This window comes from Pyrgilauda ruficollis, unplaced genomic scaffold, assembly GCF_017590135.1.
Source record: "Pyrgilauda ruficollis isolate IOZ18807 unplaced genomic scaffold, ASM1759013v1 scaffold56, whole genome shotgun sequence".
NCBI classification, from domain to species: Eukaryota; Metazoa; Chordata; class Aves; order Passeriformes; family Passeridae; genus Pyrgilauda; species Pyrgilauda ruficollis.
Genome location: NW_024527266.1, coordinates 1352025 through 1370422, shown reverse-complemented (window position 1 = coordinate 1370422; position 18398 = coordinate 1352025). Strand labels below are relative to the sequence as shown.

The window sequence follows — 18398 nt, the reverse complement described above, 5'->3', positions numbered from 1 at the left end:
TCCAATGCCAAGGAAATTTGGAGTGTGGGAACAAAAAGGGCCTTAGATTTGTTTCTGTATTAATTTCTTCTGAGTGGAAGAAGAGGTTGATGAGATAAGAGATTGCATTTTCTTTCAAAATGCTGTTTCTGTTCTAAAACCTTGAGAAGCAGAATACATTAACTCTCCTGGTTTTGACTGGAATATAGTTAATTTTCTTCTTAGTAGGTGGAACAGTGCTGTGTTTTGGATATGAGAATAATGTTGATAACATCCTGATATTTTGGTTGTCGGTAAGTCATTCAAATAAAAGGATTTTTCAGTTTCCCATGCTCTGCCAATGGGGAGCTGCACAAGACGCCAGGAGGAAGCATGGCCAGGACAGCTGACCCAAAGGCCAGAGATATTCCATAGCATATGACAACATGCCCAGTGCGCAAACTGGGAGAGTTATCTGGAAGGGGCTGACTGCTGCTTGGCAGCAGGCTGGGCATTGGTCAGCAGTCAGTCAGCCAGCAGCTGTATTGGACGTCACTTGCTTTTTCTTGGGTTTTATTCCTCTCTCTGTCTCCTTTTCATTATGGTTACTGTTGTTACTGTTGTTGTAGTAATAATAATTATGATGATAATAATTATTATAATGTTTTACCTCATTTGAATTATTAAGCTGTTCTTGTCTCAACCCATGAGTCTTCCCCTTTTCTGATTCTCCTCCCCATTCCTCTGGAAGGATGTGTGGGGAGTGAGTGGCTGTGTTGTACTTAGTTGCTGTCTGGGTTTAGACCATGAAAATTGACAGAGAAGTGTTTAATTAAATAAAGATTTATAATTTTCTTTTCATATTGTGTTTCCTAATCTTGTGTTTACTCAACACCTTGCCTTTATGGTACCAAACTTTTCTTTAATATTACAATGTCAAATGACAGCCATAATGGGAAGACTGCAAAGCTGCAAGATAAAATCTGACTGTCAAGGAGTAAAGTCATTATAAACCCTCATTATCAACATTTTAAAAAAGCCCAGAAAGATACTGCATGAGATGCTGCTTTTTTACTTTATGTTATTTATATTTTTGACAAAAATCTGAAAAGTCTCCTGTAAGGGATGAATGCTACATTGATACAGAGCCAAGGGAAAAGCTTTGCAGCAGAAATTGTTCATTGACTCTTGTGACTGCAAGTGTGCAGAAAGAGAGCAGAGAGACTGCAAGAGCAAAAAGAATTAGATAACATTAATTTAAAAAACACAACAAAGCCAAGGCACAGTGTTGCTGTGTAAACAGCTTTTACTGTATATATTTATTTCCAGTGGCTCTGAAAACAAATGGAAGATTACTGGGAAAAGATTAACTGTAACAAAGGCAAGGAAATCTTTGAAGCAGTTAGGAAAGCTTTTTATAGTAGAGCAGTTAAATCTAGTTAGTTGTTTGATTTTTGTTTTCATAATTACTTCCATTGTTTCACGGAACTCCTGCTGAATGTCTGACATAGTCAAGTTCTCATGCCATAATTAAAAAAATGAATATATAGCAACTGAATACCTGTGTGATTAGTGTTGTGTTACATACTTTAATATATTTGCTGTTCATACTGGTTGAGAGCTGCTTCATGCTTAGCTGAGGAGATAATCCCCAATTTAAAACAAAGGAACCACTCCGTTAAGTTAGCGTAGTTAATGGAAGTACTTGACTATACGTGAAGGTAACAAGGGTCATTCTGGTCAGGTGAGTACGTCATGAGTAAGTCTTAGTAATGAGAGCCCCAAATTATTTTAATTCCCACTGTGACCCTGCACACTGGCATTGTCCAAGCCTTTTGGAGCACGGTTGGCAGCAGCCTGGGAGGGGTGAGCTGGCCCGAGGTCACAGTACAGTCTGTGGAGCTGTTTCTGTGCCGTAGGTGTTGTAAATCCTGAATTGGTGTGCCCTAGAAGTGTAGAACACCTGACACACTGATAGCAAGGCATAATGCATATGATGTCCACGTAGCTAGCTTTTGTTGGTATTATTTACTGAATCATAGTTCTAAAATACAATTATATGCTGCTTTTGGAGCCCAGTTTAAGAGGAAGGTAGAACAATATCCTGCAATGCATGTGCTTTTTAGTATTTTGGACACAAGCAGAAAATCTGATTGTGTGTGGAGGGGTGTAGCTGAGTTTGAAACTGCAAACACAAATGCTCCCTTTCACTCTAATTTTGGTCTCCCTTGCTTTGAGATAAACCCAATAAAGATTGATAAAGTTGCAGATGCTCTTTGTGGCTCAGATCTGAAAATGCTAACATTGGGCAAAAGGCAAGGAGCAACCACTGGCTGTTTTTTGATCGGAATACCACACCTGGATGCTGTGGTTAAATTGGCTGGGTTATTCTTCCATCCTTTGTTTTACCATTTCTGATATGTTTCATGCTGTTTATTTCTGAGCGCAGGTGTTTAGTTAGCACAGCTGTTGAGACTTAAAACTGTCAGGAGGAGCACTGCATGGCTTTGTGTAAATGAAGTGAACTATTTTACTGAAAAGATGAATATGCCTCGCAATGTCACGTCTGAAGTAGCTTCAGTTTCAGCTTGTACCATGAAACTGCTTTCTAAGAGCTTTTAGGTAGGTTACAGTCTGATTCAGTAGGACTGTGGCAGTCCTGCTGAGAGTAGTGGAAACTGTAGGAGAATTCTGAAGGGTATTTGCAGGCTTGTGTGGCAGAAATGTGCAACTGTGTTTTGTGCTCAGTCCTCGGTCCAGCCAGTGTTGTCAATCCCTTTCCTTCTGTGGTGGATGTCAATCTGGCATCTGTTGAAAGGAAAATCAAGTCAAAAAGCTCCAATGTCTTCTTTCAATTTATTTGACAGTGTAACATTGTTTTAGGTAACATTGTTTCTGAGTAAAGCCAATAGTGAATACATGAATGAGTCCAAATCTCTTCCTGTGAGCCAAGGATCTTCATTACCATTCATGGACCTTTTATGTAATTGCTTGTGTAAGGGTTGCACATGATGCATCATCTACTTTGGAAAAAAGTACTCAGCAGGGGCTGTGATTTTATACAGTAAAAATGAATATTTAAGACTCAAGGGAAGCTATTCACAACTTTGGGAAGGTGGGGAGATAGTAGAAGCATAATTTAAAGTAGCTTATGGCTCTTTTAAAGCACTATTAAAAGAAGTATCTTAACATTTTCTAGGGTGATTCATCACAAGCTGACTTGTCTGTTTAGGATTTTCCAAATGTTTTTCTAGTTAGATAAAAGATACGCATGAATGTGCAAAATGATTTGGCTGTTTTGTCTGAACGATGACAATTTGTAAGAAACTGAATTTGCCACATTCCTGTCTTTCCTTCGCAGCTGAACTGGGAGTTCAGTGTTTGTGCATTATACCTTTTTTATTTGTTAGAGCAATTTACATTTGTAGGGCAGAAAAGCTGGATTCCATCCTCCATATCAACCTGTTCAGAAACTTAACTTGCATGGATATTTAAAAGAATATATAGGAAAAATTGAATTATTTCTTAAATATGCCACCCCAGGAGGAATTAATCCACTAGCAGCACTATAACTCAGTCTGTATGTCATTGCCCTGGAAATTTGTATCAGCACACTTGTAACAGTGTGGTTTCAGAAACTGTGGTGTTGACTTTTAGTTTGTTACCTGTAATTTTTACAGGTGTCATTGATAGGAGCAGTGTCCAGCATGTTTCAGTGCAAAATGTGGCTATTTGCCAATGACTGTGCTTGGGAGTTTACATTTTCAGAGGTTTATTTTTCTTTGCACAGACTGATGTCAGTGGTTCATGCCAGTACATTTAAGGGGAAAAAAAAAAGAACTCCGACTTAAAATATGTGATTTTGTGTATTTTATAATATACATGATTATAAATGCAGAAGGCTGGGAAATTATCAGTGTTTTTCAAGTAGGCATGTAAAGGACTCTCTTCAGAGTTGTACAAGCTATGTGGTATAAGGAAAAGAAATGAAATGTAATCATTATCTAAATACCATGAATAAAGATAAGAGTTCTCCACAATTTATCTACCAAATGTGTGTCTCTCTCTAGCACAGAGTGACTCTAATACCACAGTTGTAATATTAAGTCTGCCCACATATTTTGTGCAAAATCTCTGTGGTGAGGCATTCATTGCCTTGAAAAGCTGACACAATGGAATGCTTTTTGTGCTGCCTCTGGACAAATTATAGTCCATTTTATCAGTTCCAAGGTCAGAGTACTATCATGGCTCTTAAACTGTAGTGTAGTAAAGTGGGCTCTATTGAATGTTCAAGGAATGGCTGTAAGTTTGCCTGATTACTGCAGCCAGGTATCTCCAGCACCAGAGATGTTTTGTCTGAACCTATTTCTCTTGTCTACATTCTCATTTTTGCTGTAATTTAATTTCAGAATTGATTTTTGCTGCAATATATATGGAGTTGTAGAGCTAAGACACTCTCAAGACACAGGACAGCCATTGTTAACATGTCACTGTAGAAATGATACATTGCTTGTATCAGCTCTAGTGCTGTTTTAAGCATAAGTCAAAGGGCACTGTTATTAAACAGCTTGTACTACCAGAGTCTCTTTCTTTCCCTACCATTCTTGTAGACCACTTCTATTCTTAGAATTGAAAAACCTAAGCCCTTTCACGCAAAACCTGAAGTAGATTTGCATGGACTGAATACTTCTCTTTCCTTTAACTTGTCTGCTCCTAGTCTTTCCTTCCCTGTCAAAAAAACCTGCTATTAATATGAAACATTATTTTTAGGCTCTGCAGGCCTGCACTGGTGTGGGAATATTAATTTTCCTGTGAATAAAAATAATCATATATTTTTTCTTGGCCCCTCTGAAATGCAGAACAATTATTTCAAATTAGGATCAGAATTATTTTTTTTTCCTAATAAAAACTGTGTTATTCAGCAGAATCAATTTTTCTCATGGTATTCAGTCTAAAGTCCCTGATATCCCTGTGTGAATATGGATACTTCTTTGCCCATTTTGCACTTTGTCTTCTCCCCTGTTTACACAGCAGCTCATCAGCTCTGCTTTTTGGTGTGCAGAGGGGGTAATTTCAGTAACGTCTCTCTATCCCCAAACTTCAGGTTTCCTTTTTTTGGTTCACTCTCTTGAGTTTATGACCAGTTGCAGATGGATCACTGATTCAGTGGTGTGACTTCTGCTCTTTGGGAGCAGGCAAAGGAATGTGGGTGACTTTCTCTTATATGCCATGGGACCACAGCACACGTGGGCATCAAAGATCTCAGAGTTCCTGTAGAGTAAAATGAGGAAAAAATGTAAATAAAACTGACATCTCTTGGCAAAACAGAGCTTAGTGTGTATTTAGGTGATATCATGTGCTTTATTGACTTACTGTCTTAATTTGACTTCTAAAACTTGTTTTATTATTAAGTAATCATGGATACTTTTGAAATGGGTACCACTTTGCAATTACAGCAGCCCTTTTTTATCCCTGTTCTTTTAACTCTTTTGGAACACTGGCATAGTCTATAACTTTCTGTAGATTGATAAGCTGTTGAAATATTTTTTCCTTTCCTTTTCAGGGAGTAATATGTGGGAGGCTGTGGACTATTTGCTTCCGACATAGGAACAGCATTGGGTTGGGATTCTGCACTCCTGGGAGAATGCTGGGAATCTGCAGAGGGCGACGGAAATTCCTGGCTGCCTCTCTGACCATCCTTTTTGTCCCAGCCATTACATGGATTTATCTGTTTGCTGGGAGTTTTGAAGGTAGGAGAAGAATAATGGCTGAGGGGTGGTGGTGGGGTGTGGAATTATTTGTAGCTGAGCAGACAAATGTAGGTCAGTCATCACTGATTTTATTTAAATAAATCTTGACTTGCATATGAAATTGTTCCCAACGTACAGATTTTAACAAAGGGCCTTCCTTAACATGTTCTCTCTACTGAGGATGTTGAGTTAATTACTGGCCACAATTACTTGGTTTTCCACTCATCTTTGAACTTTGAAAATGTGCAACAACTCCCCCCCCTGCCCAGTCTATTAATCTTCTATCTGTATTTCTAATTTTTAAAAGTTGGTCTATCCTATGCCCTGTAAGATTTTTAACATCTTGTTTCAGATATGCTGAACACAGAAAATCAATGAATATCGATATAAGGTTTTTTTTACATAAAAGTAGTTTGGATCCACATCCACCTGACTCTCAGTGGATTGTTTTAGTTGGAATGTATTTCCGTCTGCTTCTTTTTTTAGGTGAAAATCCTCCACTCTAAAGGTACATTGTCTTGTAGCTATGTAATGAGCACTTTTTATAACAAGACGTGGAATAATCACTACTTTGTCTTTTAAATTGTCTGTCTGATGAAGTTTATTCCTGGCATTACAGATGTTCATCAGTAATATTTCAGTTAGGGGAGGTTCAAGGATTCTGGCTCTCCTGCTCTTTGCTACTTTGTACCTTTTTTTGTTTGTTTTGTGTATTGTGGAGGTGAAGCATTTTATTTTGGGCAATAGTTATGTTATTTTGGCAAGAGTAAAAAAATGTCATTCAGCTTCTGTAGTTGCATTAGCATGAGGAAAGGTGTTCCAACCTTGTAAAACTGTTCAGTCACTAGTTTACAGTCTGATAATTTTTAAAAGGCATTGTTTAAAATGTCAAGCTTCTTTCATGTATCCTTGGCTGACAAATCTCTGCTGTGTTTGGAAACAAAAGGGGTTTCCATGTTAAATCACAAGTAAGAACATGTAAAGATTTTCAGTGTGTGTTGCATACAGTTCTGAGTTAGTTACATGCCATGTACAAATATTTGTTTATGCAAATTTATTCAAGTACTTGAAATTCCACCTTAATGGGCAGTAACTCCATGAGCTCATTCTAGAACGAAACACTTGTGGGATTCATGTTAAACTGGAAATAAAAGCGGTGCTAACTGCGTACGTATAAATAATGATCTGGCAGGTAGAACACTACTGATTTTGTTTGATTTTTAAAAGCTAAGCAAATGCAGGCCTCACCTTTTTGCTTTTAGAAGAATATTATGCTGCTTTGTCCTAATGACTATTTGAATTGTGTCCACAATTGATAATGCCATGGTGTTTTAAATTCCTCTGTGAGTGGAATCCTTTGTTTTTACAAAGAACTCAATACGGATCTTGAAATTTGCTGCTACAGAGTATTTGAAGTGACTTAAAACTCTCACTGTGAATTAATCTTAAATGCAAACTAGGGAACAAAGCCCATTACCTGTTACAAAGCCTTGCACTGGAAAAGGACTGGAAATTATGTACAGTTAGTAACTATCAGTGCTTTTTCTGTATCTGTTTTCTTTTTTCTTAATTTTGAATGGGGATTGTTTAATGTTTCTTGGTTAAAAAACTAAGGTTGGTTAGATATTTATTTAGCTGAATAATAGCTAGCATTTTCCTTAACTTGTAGGTACTCTGGACAAAAAGTTAATGCCATTTTGTTATTCTACATGACTTCTTGTTTTTTTTTTCTCCACGGTGGTTCCCACAATTTTACTCATATTTGAGCTCTCTGTGGAGGTTGTAGTGAGATGGGGGTGGCTTTCTTCTCCCAAGTAACAAGCAGTAGAACAAGAGGAGGTGGCCTCAGGTTGCACCACAGGAGGTTTAGATTGGATATTGGGAAAAATTTCTTCATGGAAAGGGTTGACAAACATGGTTGATGCCCCATGTGAGGAGATGTGAATCTTGACTCCATGTTTCAGAAGGCTGATTTATTATATTATGATATATATTATATTAAAATGATATACTAAAAACTATACTAAAAGAATAGCAAGAAAAAGATTCATCAGAAGGCTAGAAAGAACAGGAATGGAATGAATAACAAAAGCTTGTGACTCAGAGAGTCCGATGCAGCTGACTGTGATTGGCCATTAATTAGAAACAACCAACATGCCCCAATCACAGATGCACCTGTTGCATTCCACAGCAGCAGACAGTTATTGTTTACATTTCTTTTCTCAGCTGGAATAGGAGAAAAATCCTAGCGAAGGATTTTTCATGAAATATCATGGCTACAGACAAACATTGGAACAGGCTGCCCAGGAAAGTGGTTGGGTGACCATCCCTGGAGATGTTTAAAATATGTGTATATGTGGCACTTAGTGACATGGTGTAGTGGTGGACATGGCAGTGCTGGGCTAACAGATGGGCTCAATGATCTTAGAGGCCTTTTCCATCATCAACAATTGTGTCATTCTGTGATTCTCTGAGTAGAAATTGCCTCACAACAGCATTGTTCCTGGATCTGAAAGCATCAGGAAAGTAGCATCTTCTCTGCCTCCTAGCACTTGTTTCTTTTGTTAATCACAGAGCTAGAAATTTTCTTTTCAGTACATCTGGTTTTAGATTTGAGTAAATGGTTCTTGTTAGACTTTTCTCCACCAAATTAAAGAAATCATCAGTACCTGGTATCGTCATAGATTCATTTAATTGTTCAGTGTGGAAGGGACTTCAGGAGTTCTCTCATTAAACTCCAGCTCAAATCAATGTGGGTTTTGGAATCAGGCAAGATTTTTTAGGCCTGTATTCAACAGTGTCTTGAAAACCTCCAAGGACAGAGAATACATGGACTTCCAGACACACCATGACTGAGTGCCTCCTCTCTTTGAGCCCAACATTCTGGATAGTTTTTCACACATCTAGTAGTCCACCCATATACGCAGTAAAATCCCAGCTTGGCTACAGAGGTGCTGTGCTTAAATTCAAGGGAGATCACATCAAGTGGCCATGTATTCATAGTCATTTCAGCACAGCAAGCAGTCAGGTTGGTCAAGCATGATTTACCCTTGGTGAATCCAATTGCCATGCCAGGCCTGGGAATGTTTCTGTTTGAAGATTCCTACATACAGTAGTAAAATCACTGTAGCCTTTTATTCATTAAGTAAAGGGATTGACCTAGCTGAGTTGTCACAGCAAAAAATTTTGTGGGGTTTTTTTTGTTCTTTTGCAATTCTTTTTTCTTTGTTTATATCTTTCACGGCTCTAGACTCAAATCTCTGGTATGAAATCTGTAGTGCTGTGTCTGCCTCATATTCTTGATGTAATTAGGAATTACATTACTCACCCATGTGTTTATATCTGAGAACTTAAGTTATTCATTTGCCATTGCATGGGAGTGGGATCACATTAGAAACCCTTTAAAAGCTTTGTTACTGAATCTGTAATATAAAATATGCTTTACTGCAGTCTGTTCCACTGTCCTGCTTTTTGAATATTTCAAATTTCTTAAGACAGAGTTTTAGTTTGGATTTTGTTCTCTTGTCAGAAAGTACATGGCAGCCTGCTACTTCACAGTTCTCACTCAACACTTGCAGTGAGACCCTTCCCTTAGGATATTCATTGGAGGTGGTGTTACCCAAGCTGTGACAGCAGTAGCTACTAAAAGCCTCATTAATCATGTATAAATGTCTATTAAGGCTATGAAGCAGAATATTAAAGATGATATTGAATATTCTATGGCCTTTGAATATACCTGGATACTGTTGTTTTTAATAATGCACAAGGACAGCATAATTTCAGTTATCTGTTACTTTGAATGAAAAATCTAATTGTTCCAACATTCTTAGAATTTATTCAAAAGACAAAGTAAGGGAGTGGGAAGGGTGGAGTGCATTTAAAACAGGGATGAGAAAATAATCAAGTAACACATGATGAATTTTCATTAGAAAGAAAATAGCAGTTTTACTAACTAGTGGTAGCTCCATGAATAGCTTAATTTTCCAGGCTATATGAAGCAGTTTTCTATCCCTCTTACCATGAAGATCATGTAAAATGGAGATTTGAAACTGTAATTTGACCATGCTTTCTAGATTACTGATTCCTCAAAAAAAAAAAAAAGGCAAAAGAAAAAAGTCCACTGTGGTTGTGTGACTTCAGCAGATTTACAGTCACCTACGTTTTGAGAGGATGAAAATACACTTGAGTTACCAGTCCCTGTGTTGTGGATCCACTTGAGGATGAAATACTAAAGTATCTGTGTAGGGCTCCTGTGTAGAATACACTTCCGGGGAAAGAGAGAGCTGGTAATGTAATGTTAAGATAAAAAATTGAAAGTTGTGTGAGATCCTATAGGGAGTCTGTGAGAGAGCAGTTGACTTTGGTTTCTTTTAATGGCTCAGGTAGCATTTTAAAAAACAGAGCCTGCCTTCTTTCCTGGGACTTGCTTTCCTTGGTTGTCCTCTTTTCACTCCAGAGTTGGGCAGCTCTGACAATTCATTTCAGTCAAAGTCATCTGTAGAGGCATGATTGAAGCCAGAGTTGGGCAAACACCTCATAAAATACAATAAAATAAATTGAAGGAAGGCTGCAAATATTCATCTTAGTGTTTAAATGGATTCGCTTTGACGCTGTTCACACTCTTTTTGTGTATGTTTCTATAAATATCCTAGTGAATATGTTAATTGAGAAGACTGTCTATGGGAACAATGAATATCTAGTTTAAATATTCATGGGAAGTAGATTTTGAAATCATATTTGTGAATACTTGAATCAAAAAACTGATTCTGGGGGTTCAGCTTTTTTCAGTTAAGTGCCAAAAGTTTATCAAGTGATCTATGTGCATGATGAAAACTGCCCAAACTTTTAATGCTTGCATTAAGTGGCTCATAGAAAGAGGCAAACAAACAAGTAATTACTAAAATATCTGTCCAGACACTTGCAACTGATGAACAAACATCAGAAAATAACTCCCTCACAGACAATGTAATCAAAAAGCCACAAAACATACAATTGCTTTTTTTTTGCTACGTTTCCTTCAGTTGGCCTGAGTTTTATCTGGTGTGTGTCTCAACAGGATTAAACATGAAAACTTAATCCATTGTCCGTTTAAAATAGAAGCTTCCACCTGTGTATTGATCCTGTCTTTTTAATAAAGTTCTGAGAAAAGAAGTCCTGAAAGGGTGCCTCGGCATATAAGTAAGGGTGCTGTGATGAGTGCCTGAACAGGTTTACAGGAGGTGTGTTAAGTGAATATTGGCTCTCCTTGGTTAAAAAGCCACCCCTTCCTTCATTTCCATTCTGGAGTAAATAATGCTGGCTTATTCCTCTCCTGTTACATTTATTCCAGGTGATAGAGAATTGCTACTTAAGCACCTCTGTCTCTACTGCAGTCATTATACTTTCTTAAATATGTTTGGGCATCCTACCAGAGTAACATCAGTTATGATAGCAAAGACCTCAGGCTTATGAGAAGTTTTGTTGCTCCTGGAAAACTTGTCCTTCTGTGAAACCCTGGTAATTTGGCCATACAGAATGCTGATAAGGGACCAGAAGGTCCATGCTGTGAAAGCTGAGTCTCGTTCTCTCTTTAATTTAGAACTTGGTGATCCCACGTTTATTTTTTTACAGACTTGAGAAGCCTTATATGTCCAATACCTAAGAAAATAAAATTAAGTGAATATTGAAAGAGGATGACTCCCCATTTTATAAATAGACAGCCTTCTTTTGAGCATTGATAGGAAATTTAAAATAGTTTCTGTACCAAAACAAGAATGTCCTTATGCCAGGAGTGTCATCCATAATACACCATGGTCATGAGAAGCTTTTGGAGGTCAAGTGGTGGAGTTAATGAGGAACATGGATTTTTTTTTTCTTCCTCTCAACCTTTTTTTGATTAAATTTAGAATTCTGCAATACAATTTTATCCTTAGTAATGTCCATTCCCACTGGAATGCTGAAGTTGAATGTTGAAGTCAATGCTGTTTTTTCTTCAGCTTGCCAAGAGTTCACATTCTTAAACCAATACCCTATCATCTCAGGAGAAGCCTTGAGTCTTGCAATGACCACTTCTTCTGTCAGTGTGCAGTGCCAAGGGAAAGCAAGTCTGCATTGATTTTTGGAATTCCAGTACAGAGGGCGCGCATTTTCTTTTGATGCTCATATTTTTAAGTATATGCTTTCAGAAAAGCAAAGTAAGCTGTTGGCTTATCTTCTTTGTTCTCTGTACAATCTCATGGTTGGATGGAATATTTCTTTGTTTCTAAACACCAGTTTTCTCTTGGCTTTCTTTTTTTTTGACAGCTCTTAATTTGTCATTTCTGGCAGAAACATAAAGGTCAGAATGAAAAGGAATTCTTTGACAGGCGTGAGGGGCCAGCTTCTTTGGAATAGCAGCTAAATTAATATAATCTGTGGGATTTCTCAAGGGTTTTGTTTCATCCTGATCTTTCTCCTTCTTTGAGCAAACTTTTGGGAAAAATGCCATCTATAAAAGTTGAATTACTCAAAAGTGAGCCAATTTCTCCCAAGAAGAAGGGACATCTGGATGCCCAAATTCTGTTAGGGCTGTGTGGAAGACTTGAAAGTGGGACTGCTATTTCCTGATTGTTCCTTCTGTGTTTCAAAGATGAGTACTGACCAACTTCATTGTCAAAACGTGTTTTTTAGTATAAAAACACAAAAACAAGGTGAGCTTAAATGTCTTGTTAAAAATAAAAAGAAAAACAAATCCCAAGAAGCAACACTTGGCTTTCTGAAAAAAAAAAAAAATGCAACTTTAAATACACCAGAACTCCTTTGTGTGCTGGAACTAATGTAGCCTGACTTGCTGTGATTGATACCATGCAGCTGATTGATGCTGAAGTTGCTCTTCCTACAATTTATACAATCTAGCTCCCATATGGATCTCCTGGTACCTAAATAAATCCTGAGCTCCTGCTGCGGTGTATTTCTCAATGGTAAAATGTTTGGCATCTCTCATCTCTCTCTCTCTCTCTCTCTCTCTCTCTCTCTCCCCTTCTCTCTGTGTTCCTGGCAATTGTAGAAACTTTGTTACCTCTGACTTCTTTCCCTCTAACCAAGTAATCTGAAATTAATCAATGAGCTTTGGGGGCAAACAGGCAAGCAGGTCAGCAAATGTATAAGCAGAAGATAAAAAAATATCTAAAAAGTAGATGCTTTAAAAGATTGAAAGGAAAATGTAGTTTTTGATTCTCAGAACAATTAATTTGGGCTGTTCAATTTTTCTGAATCTTTTGTATTTAAAATTTGCAGGGTGTTTTTCAGATCAGGAAAATGTTTGAAATCAAAATCTGTCTTGTTAGACAGCAAATTGCATCTGAAGTGCCTTCCAGTACTTTTGAAACTTATATTTTGAGTATTTATTTAAATGAGTAGCATACTAGAAGGAGGAGGGGTCAGGTTAAAAAAAAAAATTCAAATGATTACTTCATACACCATGTATGGTCATTCTTACGTTCTGGAGATTATGCTCTGGAATGGTTTAGGAAAAGCAACTAAGTGGGAAGGTTGATACCCTGTTTTTGGGTGGATCTGTTTTTGGTATGCTTAGCTTAACAATACCAAATCTTCAACACATCTCTTTTATTAAACCCTCTCTACCCTTTTCAAACATTTTTCAGACATGACAACCATTGAATTGTTCAGCTGAGTAATTATTTCCTTCCCTTGAAGTTTTACCTCTTTTGTGTTGCTTTGCAGTTCTTGTTTCTAGACTTGAAAGAGACTTTTTTTTTTTTTTAGTACATCTAGATATCCTTGGACTATTGAGTGACATGCACAACTAACTTCAAAAACATAGTCTGACAGCAGTCATCCTGGTTCACTCAGCTTTGTAGATACCAACTGAAAGAGGAAAAGTTGGTGACCCAGAGACTGATTCGTTTTTAGCCTGAGATTCTCTTCCAGCTTAGCCCCATTCAAGCTATTTGAGCCATCCTGCAACAATAATTCTTTCCAACCTGTGCTATGACTGCCCTTCTCTATAATTTTGTGAAATGGTCAAAGTCCAGGATGTAAACAACAAGGTTTTAAACCTTCTTTTTTTTTTTTTTTTTTTTTTTTTTTTTTTTTTTTTTTTTTTTTTTTTTTTTTAATTTGTATGATTCTGTTTGTCTTTAAAATTGCTAAATGTCAGAGTTTGCAAAGATGAGGAACTGGGGGGAGAGCTGAAAGTAGTGAAGTTAAAATTACCAAAAAAAATTACAGAATCTTCACATTTTCCTAAATTAAATTCACAATACAAAGGAGACTGTGCTTCTGTTTGGTATATTTACTTTAAAAAAATAATTATAGGCCCAGTTTAAATATTTTACTGTATAAATGAAGTGTTTCACAATGAGATACTTTTTCCAGTGAACCTGTAATAATGTCTGTACCTATTATGGAGAAGAAGTGTGTGGTTTGCTTTTTGAATAGTGCTTCCTGAACTTCTGAAATGCCCAGTGAAATCACCACCACCAAAAAAAGCTTTTAAACACCTGGAGTAGCTTACAAGTTTGGAGTTAGTAACACACCAGGGTCCTGATTGGAAAACCAGAAATGTGTACCTACAAAGTGAACTGAAAGCGTGATTGCAGCGCAGTCAGCCCTGCTTGTGCTAGCGGTTGCTGAGCAAGCACAGGCGGTGTCAGGGGTGGAGATGCACCACCATGAGAAGCAGAGGAAGCCTGGGCAGCTTGCGGACTCTCATCTAGCCACTGAAGCCTGAGCCCCTACATCTCCCAAGTGATTGTTGTTCTTCCTAAGCAGTTTAGACCCAGTGCAGTTAGAGTTGTTGCTGCTACACTAGGATCTTCATTTGGCTCTCTAGACACAGGATTGGGGTTGTCGTAATGTAGTTTAAAATCAAAGAATGTTGCATACCATTTGTGTAATGTATTACACAAATTATTTCTGGAGCTGAAATAATGCCATAGCTAATAAGATGGTATTATTATTTTATGTTGAAAGCACTTGGAGGGATTGCTGGAATAAAAAAGTGTGGAAGTTATCAGTTTGTTATGTGATTAAGTAGAGTGAAAAAAAAAATACCCCAAAGTAGTTATGTTTCTTTCCAACATTTTCTTTCCCAACAATTTTTCCTACTTTATCATTCACCTTTCTTTATTTATGTCATTACGTCTCTCCTACAGTAGTTACAACAGTCTTTGTTTAATTTGTTTCAAAGTAGACCCGACAGACAAATTTGTAGGTTCTTCTCAAAATTACACAGAACAGTTACTGATGTTCTATGGGCTTGTGAAGATTTGTAGGTTTTTACCATTTTAGTGTCTGTTAACAGTCAATGTCTCTCACATCTTGTGTAGCACAGGCTGTGTTATGTTGTAGAATTGATAGAATAATGCTGGCCAGTAATTCCTGCATCTGACCCATGTGTTCTAGATACACCAGAGCTCTTCTTCTAGCCAGATTTCGCAACTTGATTTTAAAGCTGGTGGAGGATTCTAGCACATCTCTGAATAAATTATTCTGTCTTGTTAAAAAATGCATGCTTTAATCTCTGTCCAGATATTTCTGGCTTCAAGGTAAGAAGTGAAAGACAAGAAGTAGATGATGGGGAAAAACCAGAAAAGGATCATTTTAACAGTTTCAGTTTCATGTAAAGTTAGTAATCATGATTATGAGATATTGCAGTACATAAAGTGCACTTCAAAAATATCACCTTGAGGACTATAGATGAGAGTGATACAGTGCTACAGCTCTCACAACTTATATTTGTTTGAAAAAAGAGATAAATTCATAGGATAATTGCTAATCTTCACATAGCTAGTAGAAGCTAGTTACCAGGATGATCAGTTGCCATCCTAGTCCAGAAAAACTAAAAATTTCCCAAGCAAAATATTTGTTTTGGGCTCCAGGTTTATGTACCTTTTCAGTTCTGAAAAATAACCTTTCAGAAAGGATCATCACAGTTTCAATTGCAGGTTAAGCATGGTTATTAAGTTTAAGAAGAAAGATGTATTTCAGCACTAATTTGGCAACCAATTATTCATGGGATCAAGGCTTATAAACTTAAAATCTATCAGTATTGTATTCTCAATTTTCCAAATAAAACATAAAATCACTGTAGTGTTTACGATTTACCTTTAGGGCATTAAAACATAGAAGATTTCTCATCCATTTCTTTCCCAGTGTTAAGGCATTCAGCATTCTAGAATTGTATTGGAATCATATCACCACTTTAATATTTCACCATCACTATATTTCCTGCCTGTCATTGGATTTCATTTAACCCAACTTTGTGATTTTGCTTGTTAACTTTAGCAGGAATAATGTTTTTGGGTGAATGAGTGCTAAAAAAGTCTGCTTTTTATTCTCTACTAATCAAACTGTTATAATGTGTATCTCAAGGGATCCACACTGACTTTAACAAAGGATTTTTTTGGTTTGAAATGTAATACACACAGAATGTTTTCTAGCAGTATTAGCTATAATGGATTTAGCTATTTCACCTCTTGCTTCAGTGCGTTACAAACCCAAGGGTTTAAGGTAAAAATCTCAACAGTGAGGTTACATTTTATATAATATTCTTATAGGAACCAAGTTTACAAATACATCTGCACAGCTACACATAATTACTGGTTTCCAGGGAACTCCAGCTAACTTTCTTCAAAGCTTTGCCAATATACACAGTGGTAAGTAAGTTTGAAAATAACAATTATCTAACTTATTTGAGTTGGGTGAAGGTATTAGTTGCTTGTTCATGTACACTTGAGTGGAGACATGATGAATTAAGTGATCTTTCCTGTAGAATGCAAATGCAGTCATTTAACCAAATGATTGAAACCTACTATTTATCTGCTTTAAATTGCATGACTTTGTTTGTCCATGACTGCCTTATAGTAACCTGACTTCAGAGTCGCTGATGGTGACTCTCAGCTTCATACTGAGTTTCTTGCTTTTAAGAGACTTAAGAGCAAAACATTCCCCTGTTGTTATTTGTGGCCTTTTTTCCTCTCCCCAGTTTTAAACATTTGCTTATGCTCCCTTTCAGCTGCCGTACATGTACCTCAGTGATGTGATATTAATAGCAAAGATTAAGCAGTTTCGGCTCATCAGAGAAGAGATATTAATCATCCCCAGGCCCAATGAGAAGTTTAATTTTCTGCTCTCTTTTTTCCACTAAGCTCTGATGGCTGTCACTCGCACCGATGTCTGTGGGACATTTAATAACCTGCTTCTGAAGATGCATTTCAGTGGTTTCTCTCCTTTTATTTCCTCTGTCAATCTCAGTGAATTTCATCATTTTAGGCTTTAATTGAAGACTGCTGTGAGGAGATGGAGAGAAGAAAGTTATTTCTTGGAACAAAACTACTTAAGGGACTCATGGTTTTTACTGTATTCAGGAGGAAGATGGGTTAAATCAAGATACTGAAAACTATGGGAATTGTTGTTTTGGTATGTGACTACCTGTTCCCCTTGAAAAATTCCATATCCTCCTTGTCCTCAGCTCCTGTTTATATGCATTTATTTATTTGTGCCTGAGAAGTGTGATTAGATTTGTGGTGCAGTATGGATGATGTGGAGCACACTGAATCAGGGAATGACAAGAAAGAGTCCACACTGAAAACTTCATAAAACAGCTTCCAAAATGACATCTGTACTAATAAAAGCACTCATGTGTGATAGTAGACTAGTTGACATAGCAGTTGCTGTTCAAAATGGCATATCTCAGACTGGCACAAACTTACCCTTACAGGGGAGCCCTAAACTTAATAAAATTCTTCTCTGAGATGATGCTACTCCTGACACCTGTTAGCTACAACCAGACAGTGAAGTATTGATAGGTGATAATGTGCAATCTACATACCCCCCTATTTCTGGGGTTTTATCAGCTGCTAAGAGGTTTTAAAAACAGAGGGTCTCTATTAGGAGCAGCAGGAGATTACAGTTGTCTAAGTCAGAGAAGGACAGATCAGACTAAGACAAAGCAACACACAGAGCTCAAAAGAAAAATGGTTAGTCTTTTCTATGGTCTTCAGATAGACCTCATGTATTAGTGTTTTTGTTGGTTGAACAGTGAGGTTGCAGATAATTTGAACAGCACATGATGCAAAAGCACTCAAATAGCATTTCAAGCAGGTCATAATTGTGGATGCTGCCATTCTTGCATTGCTGGCTCTGGCTGCCTGGTTTTGAGTCAGTGTTTCTCCTGTTTGAAAAACAGATCCTTTCAAGCTTGAAGAGGCTCAGGTTGAGCACCTGAGATCTTTAATCCAGAATCTCTCATTGCCTTTTAAAATCTCTTAGAAAATGTGGCTTCCCAGCCTGGTACTTTTCTGTACTGGAGGGATTGATTTATTCTGTCTTGCCAGGAAGACTTTTGTGTAGCTGCACTATTTTAGCTTCCTAAAAGGTCTCTATCTACATTGGTCACTTGGGATGAACCTTGGAGCTTCAGCAGGTCTCTTTAAGTTTTCAAGTCACAGAAACTGGCTGAAATGTATTAGAAATGGTCTTTTAAAAAGAAGGTTTTTGCTCTTATAGCCACTTTTTCATCTTGGAGGCTACAACCACAATAGGCCAGTAAGTCTAGATATTAGCTTAGGAAAAAAAAAAATATTGCACATTGCAATTGTTACTGCTAAAGAAAGGACAGAACACTTTCCACCAACAAATCTACAACAAATAGCACTGTTTTTCTTCAATTGGCCTGATAATTTAATTTGCAGGTTGATTCAGGGGAGG

General features: G+C 37.3%; 1 protein-coding gene across 4 annotated transcripts in view; it reads left to right on the top strand.

Moving 5' to 3' along the window:
• The window catches only part of LARGE1 (LARGE xylosyl- and glucuronyltransferase 1), a 279159-nt gene that overhangs the window by 75717 nt on the left and 185044 nt on the right, over nt 1–18398 (top strand). For all 4 annotated transcript variants that reach the window (XM_041481415.1, XM_041481417.1, XM_041481414.1 and 1 more), the window contains one exon: nt 5522–5708. In XM_041481415.1, the coding sequence (XP_041337349.1) occupies nt 5603–5708 (106 nt within the window). In that variant the 5' untranslated portion in view covers nt 5522–5602. The remainder of the gene's footprint in view (nt 1–5521; nt 5709–18398) is intronic.